Source organism: Oryzias latipes, chromosome 13, assembly GCF_053564925.1.
Source record: "Oryzias latipes strain Hd-rR chromosome 13, Olatipes_Hd-rR_3.1".
In the NCBI taxonomy this organism is placed as follows: Eukaryota; Metazoa; Chordata; class Actinopteri; order Beloniformes; family Adrianichthyidae; genus Oryzias; species Oryzias latipes.
This window is the reverse complement of record NC_136249.1, coordinates 35,634,115-35,652,482: the sequence shown is the minus strand read 5'-3', so window position 1 is coordinate 35,652,482 and position 18,368 is coordinate 35,634,115. Positions and strand designations below refer to the sequence as shown.

The 18,368-nt window shown below is 46.3% G+C and overlaps 1 protein-coding gene and 2 long non-coding RNA genes across 4 annotated transcripts; 1 reads left to right on the top strand and 2 right to left on the bottom strand.

Annotated features, from left to right (window-relative positions):
- Window positions 1–1,090: 1,090 nt before the first annotated feature.
- On the bottom strand, window positions 1,091–5,746 carry chp2 (calcineurin-like EF-hand protein 2). Of its 2 annotated transcripts, XM_004075171.4 has the most exons (8): window positions 5,553–5,746; window positions 5,209–5,364; window positions 3,461–3,533; window positions 2,090–2,170; window positions 1,868–1,992; window positions 1,736–1,797; window positions 1,432–1,554; window positions 1,091–1,357 (listed from the first exon to the last, which is right to left on the bottom strand). In XM_004075171.4, the coding sequence occupies exons 1-8, from the start codon at window positions 5,641–5,643 to the stop codon at window positions 1,304–1,306; spliced, it is 765 nt and encodes a 254-aa protein (XP_004075219.3). In that variant the 5' UTR covers window positions 5,644–5,746; the 3' UTR covers window positions 1,091–1,303. The 2 variants fall into 2 exon arrangements, with proteins under 2 accessions (XP_004075219.3, XP_011480460.1); XM_011482158.4 differs by lacking the exons at window positions 5,209–5,364; window positions 5,553–5,746 and adding an exon at window positions 3,610–3,752.
- A 254-nt stretch (window positions 5,747–6,000) lies between these two features.
- LOC144981607 (uncharacterized) lies at window positions 6,001–6,513 on the bottom strand. The gene is made up of 2 exons (XR_013647213.1): window positions 6,408–6,513; window positions 6,001–6,324 (listed from the first exon to the last, which is right to left on the bottom strand). It is a non-coding gene; the product is annotated as an uncharacterized LOC144981607 (long non-coding RNA).
- A 630-nt stretch (window positions 6,514–7,143) lies between these two features.
- On the top strand, window positions 7,144–9,530 carry LOC110016170 (uncharacterized). The gene is made up of 2 exons (XR_002291458.2): window positions 7,144–7,327; window positions 9,307–9,530. It is a non-coding gene; the product is annotated as an uncharacterized LOC110016170 (long non-coding RNA).
- Window positions 9,531–18,368: the final 8,838 nt, after the last annotated feature.

Genomic DNA, 18,368 nt, shown 5'->3' with positions numbered 1-18,368 from the left:
GTCCATGGATTACATGAAATCTTTCCACCTTTATCCACCTTTGTCATGGTAGGGAGAACACCTCAATGGAAGGGGGGTCATCTAAGATAGCACAAGGGTTAAACATGTAACTAAATGTAATGAAAAATAAATGTAACTACTCCTTAATGTTAAATAACTCATTATTTGTTTATTATAACTTTTTAAAGTGACAATTCCAGTTGCGTAGAAAACACGTTTGCTTGTTACTCTATCATAAATCCTTTTACATTTAATTCTGGCAGGTTAGGTTATATGGACAGTGTTTAAGTCATAATGTATACGTAGTTCTCCAATCCGATATTTCAAGTCAGCTTCCCTCTAGATATGAATAAATACACAACAATTTTTATTTTAAGAAATTAAAAACTTTTATGCTCTCGCGGGCCGCATAAAATTAGTTAAAATCTAAGTGATATGAGCGTTTTGTGACGATTATTTATGAGTCCACTGTCTTCTGAAGGTAAAAATGTTGATGGTTTATTAAAAAAATACGGGTAACCCTTGTGCTATCTTAGATGACCCCCCCCTTCCATTGACGTGTCCCCCCCACCATGACAAAGGTGGATAAAGGTGGAAAGATTTCATGTAATCCATGGACACCAGTGAAGATCACAAACCATTGAAGAACAAAGGTTCAGAGCACTGTCTAGTGGGTCTAGATGACCCAACTCCCAATGGTAAAGTGCTTAGGATAGAACAAGGGTTAAATACATGTTTTGGGCAAAAATTGTTCCAACCGCAATGCATTGTGGTCTATATTCACCGATTTAGTTAACATCAATGCACACTAGTTTTTTGCAGCGACTTCTCGGAAATTTCTAGGGCTCTAGATTTTGGAACAGTAGATTCGGACAGTACTGCAAAATGGCAAACGCCCTATATAGGGCCCTATATAGAGCCCTATATAGGGCCCTATATAGGGCTCTATATAGTAAGTAGGGAATGAATTGGGACACAATCTCACGCTCCACGCTGCCCTGACACAGGCGTGAGGTCGTTCAAGAACGACCCCTTCATTCCGTGACAGAATTCTTTTACAGCACTGCCACAACACCACAGTCACAGTCACTTTGGTCTTGTCTTCTACATTTATTGGAGTTCCATCCAGACACTTTAGAAGGGCTGTCAGATGAATGCCAATGGCTCCAGGCCTGTGGATCACTTGACTGGGTTGATCTACAAAAACCCTCTTCCTCAGCATTCACACTTCCAGCACTTCATAATTTCTCGGTTTCGCCTCTTCAGCAAACCGAAGACGAAAACTCTTCGGGTCCTTTCGTCGTCATTTCAGGAAGCGGATGTTCATCTTGTGCTCCATGTCCACTTTCTCCAGTGACTGCGGAGAAACCAAACATGACAGAAGTTTGTTTTTTCAGCAGGTTTCAAACCCTGCGGTTCCTTTTTCTTCACCTTCTTGAACTCGTCAAAGGAGATGGCGCCGTCGCCGTCGATGTCGGCCTCCTGGACGGCTCGCTCGGCGATGCTCCGCAGCTGCTCCTCCGTCACCTGCAGGCCCAGCATGGCTCGCAGCACCTGCACACACGTCTGCTGGTTTTTCCTGTTCTGCATGAAAAGCCGTACGTCTGCTCTCTATGCAGACGATGCACCGAGATTCTTCAGTCACGCTCTGGGACATTTCAAGCTCTCCGCCTTTCAGACGGGTTTTCCAACACAGTGGAGACGTTTTTTTTTTAGGATTATTGGGGAATCGAACCTGCAGAAGCTCCTCTCTGGAGATCTTCCCGTCTCTGTCCTGATCGTAGAGCTCGAAGGCAACTGAAGAGACGTTTCAGACTCAGTCATGTGGTTGAAATTCAGCAGACATTCACGAGAAAAGCAGACCAACATTTGAGTTTCCCTGTCCTGCTGTTGGCTTGTTCCGGCTGGGCTCGGTCTCTGGAGCGGTTCTTCCCGATTGGACGGAAATGAGCCAGAATCCGGACAAAGGAGGGAAAGTCCAGCCTCTCTTTTCTGCATGCAGGAAGGAAGGAAGGAGCAACGGTTAACAAGGGTCTAGTCCAGTCTAGACTCTGGTAATCCAGATTAAGACGGACTTCGTGATAGTTACTCTGGAGGAAAGAAAGCTGCAATGATTCGGCCTCCGATGGGATTCTCAGTCAGTTCCCGAATTTCTTCAAAGTCTTCAGGCCTAAAAACAACAAAAAAAGACGGGAAGAGGTTTAACCAGACTGAAGGTCAAGGGGTCAAATGATAAGAATCGGGAACCGCCTTCGTTTTCTCTGGGTGACCTGGACAAGTTTATCATCTGATCTTAAAGATCGGAATCATTTCAAGTCTCGTCCGGATGATTCTGTCTTCGTTTAGCCTCATCAGGGAGTCTGGTGGGTTTTCCTGCAGAAAATGAGGAAACGGCACAGAAACCCAGCTGCTGGAAACAAAGACGAAGGATGAGGATGACAATGATGAAGAGGAGGAGGGAGTAAAGCAAGAGAAAATACTTTAAAAACCTTTTTTAAGTGTTGCTGAACAAATTGAATTTGGAGGAGTGTTTAGCAGAAAACGTGGAGGACGGCCTTCAGATGGCTGACGTCTGGGAGAGCCGCCTGCTTTGGAGCTTCATCCACAATGCTTCGAAACGCCCACAAAATCTCCAGGAACACCCAGGAAAGCTAAGGAATACTCAGGAAGGAACATCTAGTAAGGTTTGGGAACACTTGGGAACTTTCAGAAACGCTCAGGAACTCCCAGGAATCCTCAGGGATGCTCAGAAAAGCCAAGTAAAGCACAGGAATGCATAAGAATGCTCCGGAACGTTTTGGACCACTTAGGAATGCCTAGGGATGCACAGGAACATTTAAGAACACCCAGGAAAATCTAGGAAGGCTCAAAATTGCTCTGTAATGCCAAGAAGCGCTCAGGAACATCCGGGAGCACTTGGGAACACCTAGGAATGCTCAGGAAAGGGAATATCCCCAAGATCACTCAGGACCCTAGAACTCTCCGGAATGTCTAGGAATGCTTAGGAACACTTAGAAATGCCCAGTAATGTGGAGGAACACCCAGGAATGCTTAGGAACCTTCAGGGAACGGCCAAAAATGCCCAGGATAGAACGCATGGGTAGATTTGGAACACCCCGGAATGCTCTGGATTACCAAGGAATGCCTGGAAGCACCTATGAACCCTTGGGATCCCGGCCCAGGAACGGCCGGAAATGATTAGAGATGACCAGGAACGCACAAGAATGCTCAGCAGAGGTGGTTTTTGAAGAGCCGTCATCGTTTGCCTGAGTCTCTTTTGTTAGGAAAGGAAATCTGCTGAGTTGGAAGTTCTTGAAAACTCTTTGGGAACAAAAACTTTCCAGATTTTGAGCTATGAAACAGGATTTCTGCTCTGGAAAAACCTTCACAGCAGATTCAGGGCAAATTTCACACACCCAGCTGAGACACGACGACTTTAAATATGCGGGCGGCGCCCTACCTGAGGTGTCCTCGGCCGTCTTTGTCCAGAAAGTCAAACCTCTCATGGAGCCGCAGGAGATGAGCTGCAGAAACTGGAACAAAAAACGTGGAGGCAGACCCGTCAGTGCAGCCGGAGTTCGATTTTTACAAAAAATGACACAAACTAACTGTGAAGCATGGAGGTGGAAGGCTGATAATGAGGGGTTTGACACGGACGCTCCGACGCTCGTTTCCCCTTCGTGAAGCAGAGCGGTTCGGCACAATGTTTCGGGGCGTGTGTCAACCAGCGAAGGCGACCAGCGCAGTTTCATACACATAAATCCCGAACAACGTTTCCCGACCAGTTCCAGAATCCCCGTCAGTTCACCTCACCATGGCTCCTGGTAAAAACCGTCCTGTGGCCTGGGATCGGTTCACCTTGGTTTCTCCTGATAAGGTGACACACTATCAACCTTATCTATAAAGGGGGCGGTTTTATAAATATTTGATGGCGAGGAAACATGTTACTATACAGATATCTTGATGATTATCTCCGTGGCGTTCGTGTCCAAAGGTCATTACTTTGAGACATGAGCCTTTATTTTCTTCATGTGATGAATGTTTAACAGGAAAGCACTTCTCTCAGGAATCCTCACACGTTGTGCTGTTTTACGATCATTTCCACACTGAAATGCTACATGGAGCTCAGTTGAAGCCGATGATAAACGTCCAGCCGCCACCAGATGCCTCTGTTCTGTGTGGTTTCCAAACTCCGAATGGTTGTTTCGTTTTTCCGGTACACTTTCATGGACCCAGCATCGGGGGGCTTATGCCCCCATCCCTACTGATAAAGTGGCTTTGCTTGCAGCTACAGAAAACTGCTTTGTTTGTTTGGTAAAGGTTTGGCGTCTTAACCCTTGTGCTATCTTAGATGACGCCACACTAACATTGACGTGTTCTCCCTACATGACAAAGGTGGATAAAGGTTTTGCGTCTTAAAGTGGAGAAATGATTAAAAAAAACCTTTTCTTTGCTCATTTGTAAACATATGAAGTGATGAACTGGTCTTTGTCAGGTCAGAACTCGGGTCCGGACTCAGATGCAGCGTTTAGAGCTTTTAATCTCAGGTTAAGGCTTTTTTCCATGACCATGGTCAAGCTGGGAATTGAACCTGTGACGGTCTTTCTCCAATCACAGCCAACTTTGTGTTGAACCCTCCTTTGTTCTGGGTCAAACTGATATTTTTAAAACAAAACAAAAGCTATTTTTCTTTTCTCCTGCCTGGTTTATGTGTTTGAGCAGCAAATGAAAAGAGTTCAGTTTCTCCATCAGTGATTCAAACCAACATCAGTTCTGCTCCTCAGAAACGCTCAACATGATATGAATTATCACATCGGCTCATTCATCTCAATCATCTCTTGTTTTTTTCTTGTGGATTCGGTTTCTCTTTCTACTGAAGGAAACTGAAGAGCATGAAATCAACCCTGAATGTAAACAGTTTGTTTTCGGCAGAGGCGGAGCTTTTATCTGCTGCTGCAGCTTCTCTTTCTGTCAGGACGCCCTGAAAGGACGCTGAAGATAACCATGAGCACAGCGGGTTCATGGAGACGGACCGCTTCCCATCATGGCTCAGAACTTGGGTTCTTTAGTCGAGTCTGACCCGTCTGGACCGTCTGAGCGGCTCATCCTCAGAACCTGCTCTGTCTGTCTACCGTGTGTTCTGCTGGACCCGGCAGCAGCTCTCTGACCCCATCAGTTCAGGCTTCAGAACCGAGCGTTTGGACTCACAGCCCGTTTCCTCCATGAGCTGCTGGCCGTCTGGGATGTGTTTCAGGCTGGAGCTGCCGGAGCCCATCCTGCCGCCGCCGCCGCCTCTGAGGTTGTCTTCTCCTGCTCTGACGGACAGAGGGGGCAGCGGCTGACCAGCAGGGGGCGGCGGTGAGTCTGAGGGGACAGGAAGCTGTTTTATCTGAAAGTCTGACTTCACCATTTCAGAAAAGAAACCATCCTGAGCAAGTCCAGAAAGACGGCAGGAGGAAGATCCAACACCGTCTCCATGACAACCAGGTAGAGAAAGTCTTTTGGTAGACGTGAAACGTTTTGAACATTTATTTGTCAAATCATAAAGTTACCCTGACGGCTTCTTTGTGCTGTCACTTGGAGAAGATCACGTGACTTTGATGCCCCCCCCCCACTTCCTCTCTGCTTCATCTGGACTGACATGCAGCTCTGTGGGGTGGGAGGAGGGGGGGCGGAAGGCAGCAGTACTGTTCACACACGCTAGATGAAGCTGTTTCCACAAAAACGGGCCGACGGTGGTCCAGTCTGTGGAGGATCTTCTGACAAACAGACTGTGATGTCATGACCAGTTTAAAAATAACTTTATTTGTATCTGTTAAAGAAACAAAAAGAACCATAAATTCACCTTGTGGAAAAGAATGAGGTGAGCTGTTATAATTCAAACAACTCAAACAAACAGTCTCTTCAGTTCAAACAACTCTTCATGAAAATATGTTTAAAAACACCTTTTTTTTTATAATGGTCACTATGTTCTTTAATAATTTTAGTCTGTAGATTTACTTTTGTCTGTCGGCGTCCAGAGGAAAAGCTGTAACTTTAATAAATGAATATCTGGCTCCAACCAGGCCTCACAATGGATCCAAACGATGACGAACAGACGAAGAACAGGACGGTTCTGAAGAAGAAAACGGAGCCCTTCATCTCCTCACATGATTGACAGATCTCTGCCTCTTCAGAGCGACCGTGTCTTCCGCCGCTCCAAGGTCCGCTCAGGTTCTGCTCAGGTGAGCCTTCACTCCTCCCAGAACCAGGACCATAAGAAGAAACCGGGTCTGGACCAATGGGTGCACAGAAGTCTTCTGCTCATCAGTCACCATTCCAGGTCTTTAAGCATAAATTCCCAGCAGAAACATGAATCAACGCTTTGAAGACGACGTCATGATCATCCATTTCTGATGCAGACCCACGTCAAAGAGGTTTCTCTATATGTGGGGAAGAACCGGTGGGTTCTGGCCGCAGTCCGGGTTTGGATCTCCACAGTGAGTCAGCAGAACCTCTCTGGATGTTTCCTCAGGAGGGGACGGACGCTCCTGCTGCTTTATGGCATCCTAGACTCTGACCTAAAGGCCACGTTCTTCACCAGTGACTCACAGAGAGGGTCAGCCGTCAGCGGTTGGTCTTTGCAAGCAAACACGCACATGCAGGCACGTGCACATGCACGTGCACACGCACACATGCAGCCAAGTTGGCAGGATTTCAGAGATCTCTTGTTCTTTGGTAACACTTACAGTCAACCTATCAGCCGTTCAACTCAGGAAACAACTTTCAGCTTCAAGCATTTGTGTCAAAAAGCCCAACAGAACCACAGGCTCCGCCCACATAACCTTCTGTTTTCTGATGAGAAAATCCTCAAACGGTGATGTTTCTTTTTGGGTCCAGTTTGTGCTGTTTGCTGTTTATATCAGTGAAAACTCCCTGACCCTCGGTGACCCCAGGGCACCCCGGGACTCTTTCAGATTCTCCTCTTCAATCACAGAAATGGTTCATAAATGGGATTTTTGCAGCTCTTTTGGTTTTTGGCTGTTTAAACTGACATAAATTGACTTTTGTTACAGCTTTTTTAGTGACTTACTTTAATTTTATTGCTTTTTCTCACATAATTAAAGGTTTCTACGGCTCCTGTAGGAAAACAAAAGTGACAAACAAACTCAACGTGGTTTAATGATTGGCACCACGCTGGTTCAAAAAGACGCGTGGTGACCCGGCGCTTGGTTTCTGGGAAGCCACGCCTCTTCTGCTCTCTCCACCTGTGCTGCCTGTGGGTTTTCCATCCCTGGAAATGAAACCACAGGTGTGTGGTGACATGTGACAGGAGGGCGGAGCACAGGTAACACATCTACAGATAGGTTTTGATTTACAATATTTCAAAAGTCTGAACAAAAACAAACAGCACAACAACTGATGGAAATGTGACAAACATCAAAAGGAAAGGTTTAAAAGAAGCTTCACTGCTTTAAAGCCAAACCCTCAGAATTTCCTGACAGTTTGCATCGATGCTGATAAGTTCTCTGCTGTCAATCAAAGTCTGAAGAACTTTTCTGTCGTCTGCTACGAGTGATGAGATCCACAGAATAGATGAACCAGCAACAAGCATCAGGTAGTTCAAGGGGGCGGGACATTATGCGAAGCATCAGAGGCCCGCCCCCTTGGTTTGACTCAATGCAGGTTTTACAAATTAAGATTATGTTGACACCAGTGAGGTTAATGGCTGGTGAGGCACATCAGTCAGATTTACAAACATATGAACCATACTGAGTAACTTATTCACCATTTGATTGACAACAGTTAACGTGTTTTGTTTAAAATATCATTTCAACGTGTTTTTTTCATATACAAACTGCAGCATAGAAAAAAGCACAAACGTTATTATCATCTTACCTTTACTTGTAAATAAAGTCCATACGCCGCTCCTTCTGAAGAAAATGACTTGCCGCTTGCTATCACTTATTCATAATCTCAGGGCTCACCGGCGCCCCCTAACATGAGGCACGAGAACTGCTGGCCTCACCCAGCGGCTTTTTTGCCGGCGTTTAGCGCTCAGCACAAGAAACACGTCCCTCACATACAGTTATTTATAAAAACAAACACTGTACATCATATACATCTGCTAAATTATGTAAACTCAGCTGATATAGTACAAGTGATTGAACCGACACACAGAGAGACAGCAGTACCGTCTGACTGCATAGGTATTGCGCAATCCAAGGTGATGCTCAGCAGGCTGGTGCCTCATCGCACGTCACTTAGTATCTGAACGGCAAATGCGGAAATTCAGCGATTTTGAAAAGAAAAAACACCCAAAAATGGTAAATTTAAATGGAAAATGACTGCAAAGCACACATTACTGATTAAATATAATAATTGAATTTATTTTTTCTCTTTTCTTCCCATAATGACAGGTGAGGCACAGCCTCACCTGCCTCTCCTGACTGCACGTCACTGGTTGACACCCCCATCAAAGAACTTTAGTTTCTTAAATTAACCTGTGACTTCGTACGTCCAATCAATGTAAGCGTTCCTAAAAAACAAAGCTGCAGCCGAAGCCCCTCCCCCTCCAGGTGATGTACAGGTGAACTAACGGATCAGAGATCGGGGCCTTCGGCCTGCCGGGCCGAACCGTTGAAACCCAAAGCCTTCAGCACGTTTGTGTTTGCAGGGGTCCAGGAGGAAGAGGACCCCAAACCGAAAGCTTCCCTTTGTAAACTGAACACACACAACACAGGAGGCGGGGCAGGGAGGAGATTGATTGACAGGGTCAACAGCCAATCAGGATGCAGAATTTAAAAACAAAAAGTATGCAGAAGGACACACAGAAAACCCAGGAAACCATGAGAGAGTGAAAAATACTTTAGACCTGTTCACACTGATGATCCAAACTGAACCGTGCTAGACCTGTTCCATTAAAACTGCTCCCTGCAGCCTCACCTGTGTGTGTGTGTGTGTGTGTGCGTGTGTGTGCGTGTGTGTGTGTGTGTGGGGGGGGTATTTGACTGGCAAAGAAGACAGAAATCCAGCAACCCAATCATTCCTACTTTCTGTCAAAGGTACTCTGGTACGGAACGGATGGCCTGGTGTCACCAGACGCCTACGGGAACAGAACGTTTGGAAGTATTTACCTCAAACTGATGAAACTACGACGGTTTTCTAAAAAAAATCCTATCAGAGATGAACTTTACTCTCTAGAAAAGCCTGAAAAGCCTGAACTCAGAACTCAACCCCTCTGGTCCAGAAACATTTGTCCCGTTCAACCTGCTGTCATGAAAGCATCTGAGGAATGTGGTTACATAACTGTGCCATTGTTTCCAGAGTGTAACTAGAGGTGACACCAGGAGAGAGGTGCAGGACTGCCGGAACGTCCTGCTGAGTCCAGACCCGGAATGACCAGAACTTCCACATCCATCGTCCTGCATCCATTAATGTTTGCGTTGGAGACCTCAGGCATTTTAGTGTGTTTAGCGATTATGATCAAAGCCTCCATACCTCATGTAGTTTTATGTCTAAAACTAATAAATACATATTTAAAAAACTTACATAGTTTTTGTCGTAGTTATTCTTTATGTCAGATTATCGTTTGCTGTATTTTAGCGTCAATTCAGGTAGACATTCGGCATAAACTAAGACACTGCCTAGTTTTTTTCCAGCTCTGAAGTTCAGGACGTCTGAAGCTCCGCCTGTTTCAGCAGCAGGTTCAGCTGCTGCTGTTGGTTGGTTGTCGGTCTGACAGATTTGTCATATTGGGAAACTTGATCACTTCCAGTAAAAACTTTGAAATGTGTAAAAAAAATTCCCGTCAAACAAACATCTTCAACTCCTTTGATGATGGTTTAGTTTCGTAATTAGAATCACGATTTTTAGTGTAAAAAACTTGTTTGGTTCAGATAAATGTTCACTTCTATGCAGACGACACGCTAGTGATAGATGATAGAAGATGATGGAAGCATTCAGTCAGCCATTTGGAGGGCTGCACCATGGTGTAGTGGTTAACCCTCTCACCCACTGTGGTTCAAATCCTGGCCGGGACCTTTCTGTGTGGAGATGCGTGTTCTCCTCGTTCTTCTCTTTTCTCCGGTTTCCAGACCACATCCATGTTCATAGGTTTTGGTGAGTGAGCATGTGGTTGAGTGCCTGGCCCTGCTACAGACTGGTGACCTGTTCAGCTGGGATAGGCTCCAGCAGCCCAGTGACACAGGAGGGGATTCAGTGGGTTCTGATGATGGAAGGATGGAAGGATGGATGGATGGACGTTCTCTGTAGGGAGGAATCGGTAGATCTGATGGGTGAGTCTGGGTTTGGAGCTTAGAGGACAACAGTAACTGTCTGACTGCATTGTGGCAGCCGTGAAGGTTGGTGGCAGGAGGATCATGGTCTGGGGTGTTTGGACTCCTTGATTCAATGAAAGGAACTCTAACTGATTCAGCAAACCAGTTTTGGGGGACAACCACTTCCTGTACCGTCATGGCTGCAACCAGAGCGCAGAGACGGTCCAGAAAGACCTGGATGAACCGGTTTGTGCAAAAACCTGCTCTGGGCAAAGCAAAGACTGAGAGTCAGACCTTCTGTCCAACATCGGAGCTTTGGAAGAAAAATTCCAACTTTCCCTGAACGGTAAAGGATTCCAGTAAGGAGGAGGTGTGGAGGACGATAAAGGACGTTCTCAGCAGGAGGCTGTGGTGCCAAAAAAGGGTTTCAGGTAAACAGACAAACAAAAAGCAGAGATGAGGGATTTTCCCTCATTAGTATTGTCCCTTATCTCAGCAGTTAGGACAACAAATTTCCAATAAGAAAAACAGTTTCCAGCTTCGTCACCTTTCCTCCACATTTCCCTCCTTCTCTTGTTTGTGCAGAGACTCTAAAAAAAGGCAGCTGAGCGTCTCAACAGGAAGATCTCGTTCCTTATCTGCCTGTAATCTCCCGTCTGAAAACCTGGAGGACTCCATTTCCACCTCTTCCTCTTCCACTCTTGGGAGTTTCCTTTTTGCTGATAGCAGAGGAAAATTTCGCTTTTCGTTTTTGAGCTTGAAACGCTCCGATTTACTGGAAGTCCATTATAGAAGGACGTTGGAGTTTGGCTGTTTACCGCTGACCGGCTGGTTGCTTCCTGACTCATTGTTCCTTGTGATCAATGAAAGGGTGAGAGATCATGAAACTAAAACATTTGAGGCCATCAAAAAATCTTTCATCTGAATGAGACGTTCTGGTTTCCAGCGTGTCCACTTGTCTACTGCAATGGGAGTGGATGGTGGTTCTGGTCCAGTCAGGACACAAGTTAAAAACTGGTCAAACCTTTGAGCGTGGATCATCGATGGGGGTCGGACTCGATCCTAAAGTCACTGTCGACCACCGTTTGGATCCTGAAACGGTTTCCTGTTTTTTCACTGGGAAGCTTTTCGGTTTCAAAAGGATTTTTAGCAGCCAGCTCTCGTAAAATAGCCGGACGCCACTCCTTCCTGTTTGGAAAGGTGACTTTCTCCAGCTGCTGTCAAACTTTGACTCTTTCAGGAGTTCAGTGACTGACGCTTCCTGAAATCTGCCAAATGTTTTCTTTTCAGCGAGGCGTTCAGTTTGAAGATGTTAATCACACGACGGCGATAAGAGAAAAACACAAACGTCTGTTTACCGGCAGCTGCAGAAACTTTCTCTCCTGAGTTCCTTCAAATGACTCAAACATCAAAATGAAAGCCGCATTTCTCTTCCCGGTTCCACTCTTCTCCGCTCCAGAACGTGTCCAGGCAGGACTCCTTCCACTGGAAAGCATCGGTTTATGCTGCTGCAGCTTCCTTTCTGTCAACATGGCGTCTGCAGGCTGCACATCAGAATCACGGGAACAAAAGCTTCTGACAGGAACATTTTCTGAGTGGGGGGGTTTCTCTGCAGTCACAGATGCTGAGGGAACCTTTCAGGAACCAGAACCACCACTGTGTTTTCCTCTCAGATTGATCTCAGAACAATGTTCACTTTCTTGGTTCTCTTTAGGTCCAGCTCACGCCAGGCGGCTTGTCCAGATTCTAGATTGTCTTCTGGTCCCGCTTCTTGCTGCCTCGCATCGTTGCAGTGTCGTTCGCGCTTTGCTTTACGTGGATGCGTTTTTATGGTGGGGGTGTTGACGTCAGTGTTTTGCAGAACCGGCCCGATCACAGCAGATCCATACGGAGCCAGAGTCCTTTACACCGCCGTCTGGACCAGCCCGGCAAACCAAGCGGACTCTGGGTCCTCAGGAACGGCACAGAATGCCCATCTTTTGGCCTGCAGGCATCCGTATCCACCCGTTAGGGCGGATGTGACGAAGGCGTTCGCAGCAGGGGGAGGAGTCTCAAGGTTTGTCTCTGGGGTTGCCATGGCCACCAGCTTCATGTGAATCTGTTAGGCTAACAGATGATGCAGGTTAAAGGTTATTCCATGAGGTTTTCCTGCTACTGTGAACTCTGGCGCCCCCCCCCCCCCCTCGCTGAATACAGGAAGCCACAGGGCATTGGGCGAGGAGGGCGGAGTCAGACACTTTGACTTCCTGTTTGAAGCCAAAGCAACCCACCGGGAATGAAGCCGGTTTCTGTTCACTGAAGACGATGCGACTTTTCTTAGACTCTGTTTGACACCGACACTCCACTCCACTGGGGGTGGGGGGTGGGGGTGGGGGTGGGGGGGGGTTTGAAACCCATCAAGACGTTTTATTGGGCCAGTCCAGCGGCTGTCAGACTTGGTCTTTCCCTCTGAGTTTCTGAGCAGTCGGGGGTTTTGGTGATGTCACATCCTGCCGTCGTGGAGCTGAAACGCCTGAACTTGGCTCGACCCAAACAAAGAGCTACGTCACGTAGATTGTTGTCCCCATGAATGTGTTTCACACTCAAATAACCTTCTCCAGGTTTGGAACTTCTGCATCCCGTGTTGGAAGAGGGACTTTTGGGCCTCGCTGGTCTTCTCGCCTTCAGGACCCACTTTAGGCACAAAGAATTTCCTTTTTCCTTTTTTGTGCCATAAACACAACACAGAACCCCCCCCCCCAACAAATCCGCCCATCTCTGTGGTTGGCTTTGGAAGGCCAAGGAAGCTCGGCACGCCGGCAGAGCGTCTCCCAGGTCTGAACCCACGCCAGGTGACTCAGGTGTCACGAGTTCCGCAACATGTCAGCGGTGACAGCTGCTGTTGTAAAGGTCACGTTTCCTCCTGTAACGCTGCGAGGCATCAAGGACCGCGGCTCCGCCTTCCTCACGCCGTTTTGAGGCCGTCTCTGGCCAAACAGGTAACTTTTGTTTATGAGGGGAACGATAAACCCGCCGCGTTGATCCGTTGGCGCGGCCTGCCAACAGCTGTCATGTGGGACTTTCCTGATTAACGGGTCGTTGCTCAATTATGGAATTTTGATTATCTCCAAACGTTATCTGGTCTCATTTTCTCTCCCAAACCGTTGGGAATGTTTTAAAACCTTTATTTCTGAAAAGCAGAGAACTGGTTTGCTGATACCGTCTGACTGTAAATGTGAGAGTTTCTCTGAAGGAAGCGTGCAAACCTTTTCCCTCCAAAGTTTGCTCGTAATTTCCCGAAGTTCCCATAAGCGTCCGTCCTTGGAGGCGAGTCGTTTCCGTGGGTTGTGTAAGTAAACACTTGAAACGAAGCAGCATCATTTGGTGTGATTATGTGCAATCGTGTTGGGAGTGAGGGGCTTCCTCTAGAGGAACGCAGGCCAACATCAACGTGTTTACAGCGGCGCTGGAGAAAACGTCACCCCGAGCCGCGTCATTGTTTCCTTTACGCTCCTATGTAAACTAGATCCACACAGGTTTACAGACAGCCGCTAATAATCCAAACGAAGGGAGGATTCTGGTTTGAGTCAACCATTCAAACCAGGAGAACCAGAGTGGAGCGGGGGTCTCATCTCATCAGGGTAGCATCTCTTTTTCTGAATTCTGGGCATTTTTTTGCCTTTCATCAACCTCAGAGTTCTGTGTTCGTGTAGGCGAGTCGTCATGAATTTCTTCTGCAGACAAATTACCCCAAACCTTTTCCCGCCCTTCTGGCGTCCTGCCAGAGTTGTGGTTTTGAGGCTGAAGCTCAGATGATGCTTTTGTTGTGAAAGAGCTGAGTCAGCGGGATCACTTTGACAGAGATGATCAGGACCTCCAGTAGATCTGTTGGATCCTTCTGTCAGAGTGACGGATAGACTGAAACGTCCTGCAGCCATGCAGCAGCAAACATGCAGCAGCAGCAGTGAAGAAGAATTATCACAGAGATCCCAGATGTCTTTGCTGCTGCAGGCAGAGTTCCTGCTCTCACTGTTTACACTCGTCTGCAGACATCAATCAAATCTGCTTGGCTTATATAAACACACGTTGATCTGCCAGCAGGATCCAGTCACCATGAAACACTAAACGACTGAAGTTTTCAGAGAAGAATAAACACAGCTGAGAGTTCTGGAAGATGGAATCAATCCAATCAACAGATGTGAGGAACAAACCGATCAATGCAGATGATCGATTTCTGTAGGGAGCAATGAGGAAGGTGTTGGTAAAGGGGACGGACAGCCCTGCATCGAGATTTTTCCATCCATTGTCCATCCATCCATCCATCCATCCATCCATCCCTCCCTCCCTCCCTCCATCCATCCATAGGGACATTTCAACTTTAACCTGAGTTTTGTCTTCAGACTCCTGTTAAGGTAAATTCCATTTTTAGATAGGAGCCCCCCCCCCCCCCCCCCCGACAGACCCCCCTCCTCCTTTGTTTTGTAGACATGCCAGAAGTTTCTCAGGCAGAGATTTGAAACTGGATTGAGTTCCTTCTTGTTGCCTCTCCTCACAACATGACCGTCTGAAACAGAGGCAGTAACTCTGTTGGGTTTTCCCATTACGTTGTTTTTTGATGTGAAACAAATGTGTGGCTGCCGTTGTTCTTGTGATCTTTGGCTGTTTGCTCTGTTGATTTTTGTGCAGAAATCAGGTGGTTTGTTTGAGCTCAGCAGAAGAACGATGGAGCTTCACTCTGCAGACGGAGGCCTTCTCCTCTGGAGGGGGGACTGCAGCTCTCAGCTCCAGGGGACGTCTCTGACCACAATGGAGTGTCACTTTGGATCTCAGAGGGACAAAAAAGACAGGAACGCCGGGGAATGTGGCGTGGTCGGGGGGCGCTCCATCCAGATCCTCTGCAGCCATTATTTTTCATTACCTGCAGTCATGTCTGCACTTGACTCCTTTGTCAAACAGGGTCACTCTACCTTTAGAACCTGTTTTCAACACAAAATGAACAACAGTTTGGACCTGAAACGTCTGCATGACCGGGACGGCGGCGGCGGGGGCTCAGCTGGAGGCTGGCAGGGTCACATATGTGAGAGGAGCTGGGGCGTGATGGGACACGCGTCGCCTCCAGAGTCGGAGGAGCTGCAGCGGCAAAAAGAGGGTCGGAAACGGGCGAGCTAGCATCCTGAAAACAGACGGTGAAAGCATTTCTAGCAGGGATCTGCTGCCATTCCTTCCCTCTGAAGGTGACCAGCAGAGAGGAAACGTCGGTGATTCTCAGCTGAAGCTTTCTCGCTTTTTACTGCTCAGGAAAATGACACAACATTGAATGGAAGTGCAGCGGAGCTCGGGCAGAATGTAAAATGACCCAAACCCTGTAACAAGACGTTCCAGTCTTCTGTGATGGATGCGGCCTTTCCAAACGCCTGCTGGGGTCTGAGTGTAACGGTGGGGCAAACAACATGCTGGTAAAACTGAGCTGCTGCTGCTGCTGCAGAAACCCTGAGGGGAGCAAACGTCTCCATCATGAACCCTCTACTGCCGTGCTTCAGTGTTTAGATCTCCTGGCGTCATCAGCGAGACAGACCTGAACTTTGATTGCTCTGCACCTCAGCACGCAGGTCACATGACTCAGATCTGCTGGCGACTGCTGGATCTGCGACCCCCGAGCCAGCAGGAAATGACCTTTTGCCGACAGGAAGCCAATAGGAGCTGACAGGAAATGGAGGTTTTCCTTGAAACGACTTTTTTTAAGAAACTTGAGTGGCGGAAAGACGTCCAGCGAGGAAACAACAGGAATCCAGCGGAGGGAGAAACCCAAAAAGAGACGTTTGCTTCTGCTGCTTTGTTCTGGAAACGTCTCAGAGGAGATTTGCAGTCAAGTAGCTCAAGTTTTGCGGATCTTGATGCAGCAAATAATGAGAAGCAGACCTGCATTCTTCACACTGACTGGACATGAATTTAAGGGGCTTTGTACGGTGGCCGAGAGGTGCAAGACACGCTTACATTTAAGATACAGCAACAGCAAATCCCAGTACAAATGAACAAATACTGAAACACAACAGCAAATCATGAAACTACAGTGGCCGGGAGCTGCAAGACACATTTATATTTAGGATACAACCAACAATAAATCCCAAACTAATAAATCACGAAGCACTAATAACAATCTCGGAAGAAATGAACAAATACTGAAAAACAACAAGGAAAGCGGGGAAACGGCGTCTAACAGAAAGGGAGCGTCCTGAATCCCGTAAATGACGAAATATAAAACTTTGTGTATTATTTTTTACATTTCCTTTTTACTGTCTTTTTAATGTGGACATTTTCAATACATGAGACAGTCCAAAAGCATTTCTTCAATTGTATTTCTACAATAAAAATTACAGCATCGTTAAGCAAGGTCAAGTTTTTGCTTCACTTAAGGTATTAAGGGTATTCCCTCTCCGTTAAGACCACTCTAGCAAGAATGCTTCAGGACTGTTTCATGTATTTAAAATGTCCACATAAAGAAAACAGTAGTTAATAACATTAAAAAAAACATACACAATTAGTTTTATATTACGTCCATTTCTGTTGGAAGCCGTGTCTCCGCATTCATTGTTGTGTTTCTGGTTTTGGTCATTTGCAACCGGGTTATTTTTTTGTAATTCGGTATTAGTGTCAGGACTCTGTAATTTTCATGATTTGCTGTTGTGTTTCAGTATTTGCTGTTGTGTTTCAGTATTTGCTGTTGTGTTTCAGTATTTGCTGTTGTGTTTCAGTATTTGTTCATTTGTACTGGGATTTGCTGTTGCTGTATCTTAAAGGTAAGCGTGTCTTGCACCTCTCGGCCACCGTAGCTTTGGCATCAACAAAACGTCTAACATTTCCTGCAGAATAGTCGGCGTCTTCCTTTCATCGGTTGCAGAACAGAAACAAGAACCCTCCACGGATCCGGACGGCCCAAAACCCGCAGAACCTGGACGATGTCATCACTTATTTGAAATATTAAGCATAATTTACAGGAGTCTGATCAGAACAACGTCCTCTCTGCAAACATGAAGCATAGATCGTTTCTGGAGCGCCATCGCAGCTTTTGGAGGTTCTTGAGTAGAATCTGACCTCTAAGATTTTACTACAACGAAGGAAAAGTGTGGAATCAGAATGAAACCCGATCAATTAGAGAATAAGAATCTGCTCAACACGTGAATTTAAAGGGAGAATTGATCAAATCAAAGCCAGAAACTAAGAGCAAAAGTAGAATCCGTGAAAACTCCTTCAGCAGCCTGAGCGGCTGTGAAACTTCATACCAGCCGAATCCATCAGCTGGATCAAAGCTGAACCTCTGCAGGAACAGAAACTGTTTCTGCTTCTGGATTTATGTGTTGACACGTCGTCTCCGGCTGCGATACCAGCCTAAGGACAGGAAGTGAGGGGAGTTTTATGACAGACGGAGAATCAGGAATCTGAATATCAAGTGTCCTGTCTGGGAAAATGTTGGACTTTCAGAGCGGCTCCGTTGGTTCGGGTTTGACCTCCTGGAGCCTGCGCTGCTTTTCCAGCTTCCTCTCCCAGAAAAAAAGGAGAACTCCGAGTCCTCACAAAGGACATTTTGCTGTTTAGGTAGGAAAGGTTCCTGGTGCTGGATGTTGGGCTCAAAGCTGCCGATGTTCCTGCAGAACCAGCTGATCGGCCTCTGCTGAACTGGAAAGGATGGAAGTTTGCTGCGATTCAAAAACCAGTTTTCGGTTAATAATCTGTTGGAATCGACCATCAAATGGGAAACAGATGCTGAGAAACGAGTTTCAGTTACAGGACGACCAAATCAGTCCAAGGATAATTAGGAAAAATGTTGTTCTGGGTTTTTTATGATGTTGCCTTGTAATATGATATGATAATATGTAATAATGACTCTTTCATGGATGACATGAGCAAGAAAAGTGAACGTTTTTGTTTGAATTTCTGACTATTGTTTTTTTTCAGATAATGTTATTGTTATGATAAATCTGCTGATAAAGCTGCTGAACTTTAATGAAAGCTCATAAAAGTTGATTCTCACCACAAGAAGTCGTCCAATCAGGTGAATCACAGATAAAGAAAGCTCATCTTTTTAATAACAAAACAGAAACATTTTGTACTAAACCAGCTTTGTTTTGGTCT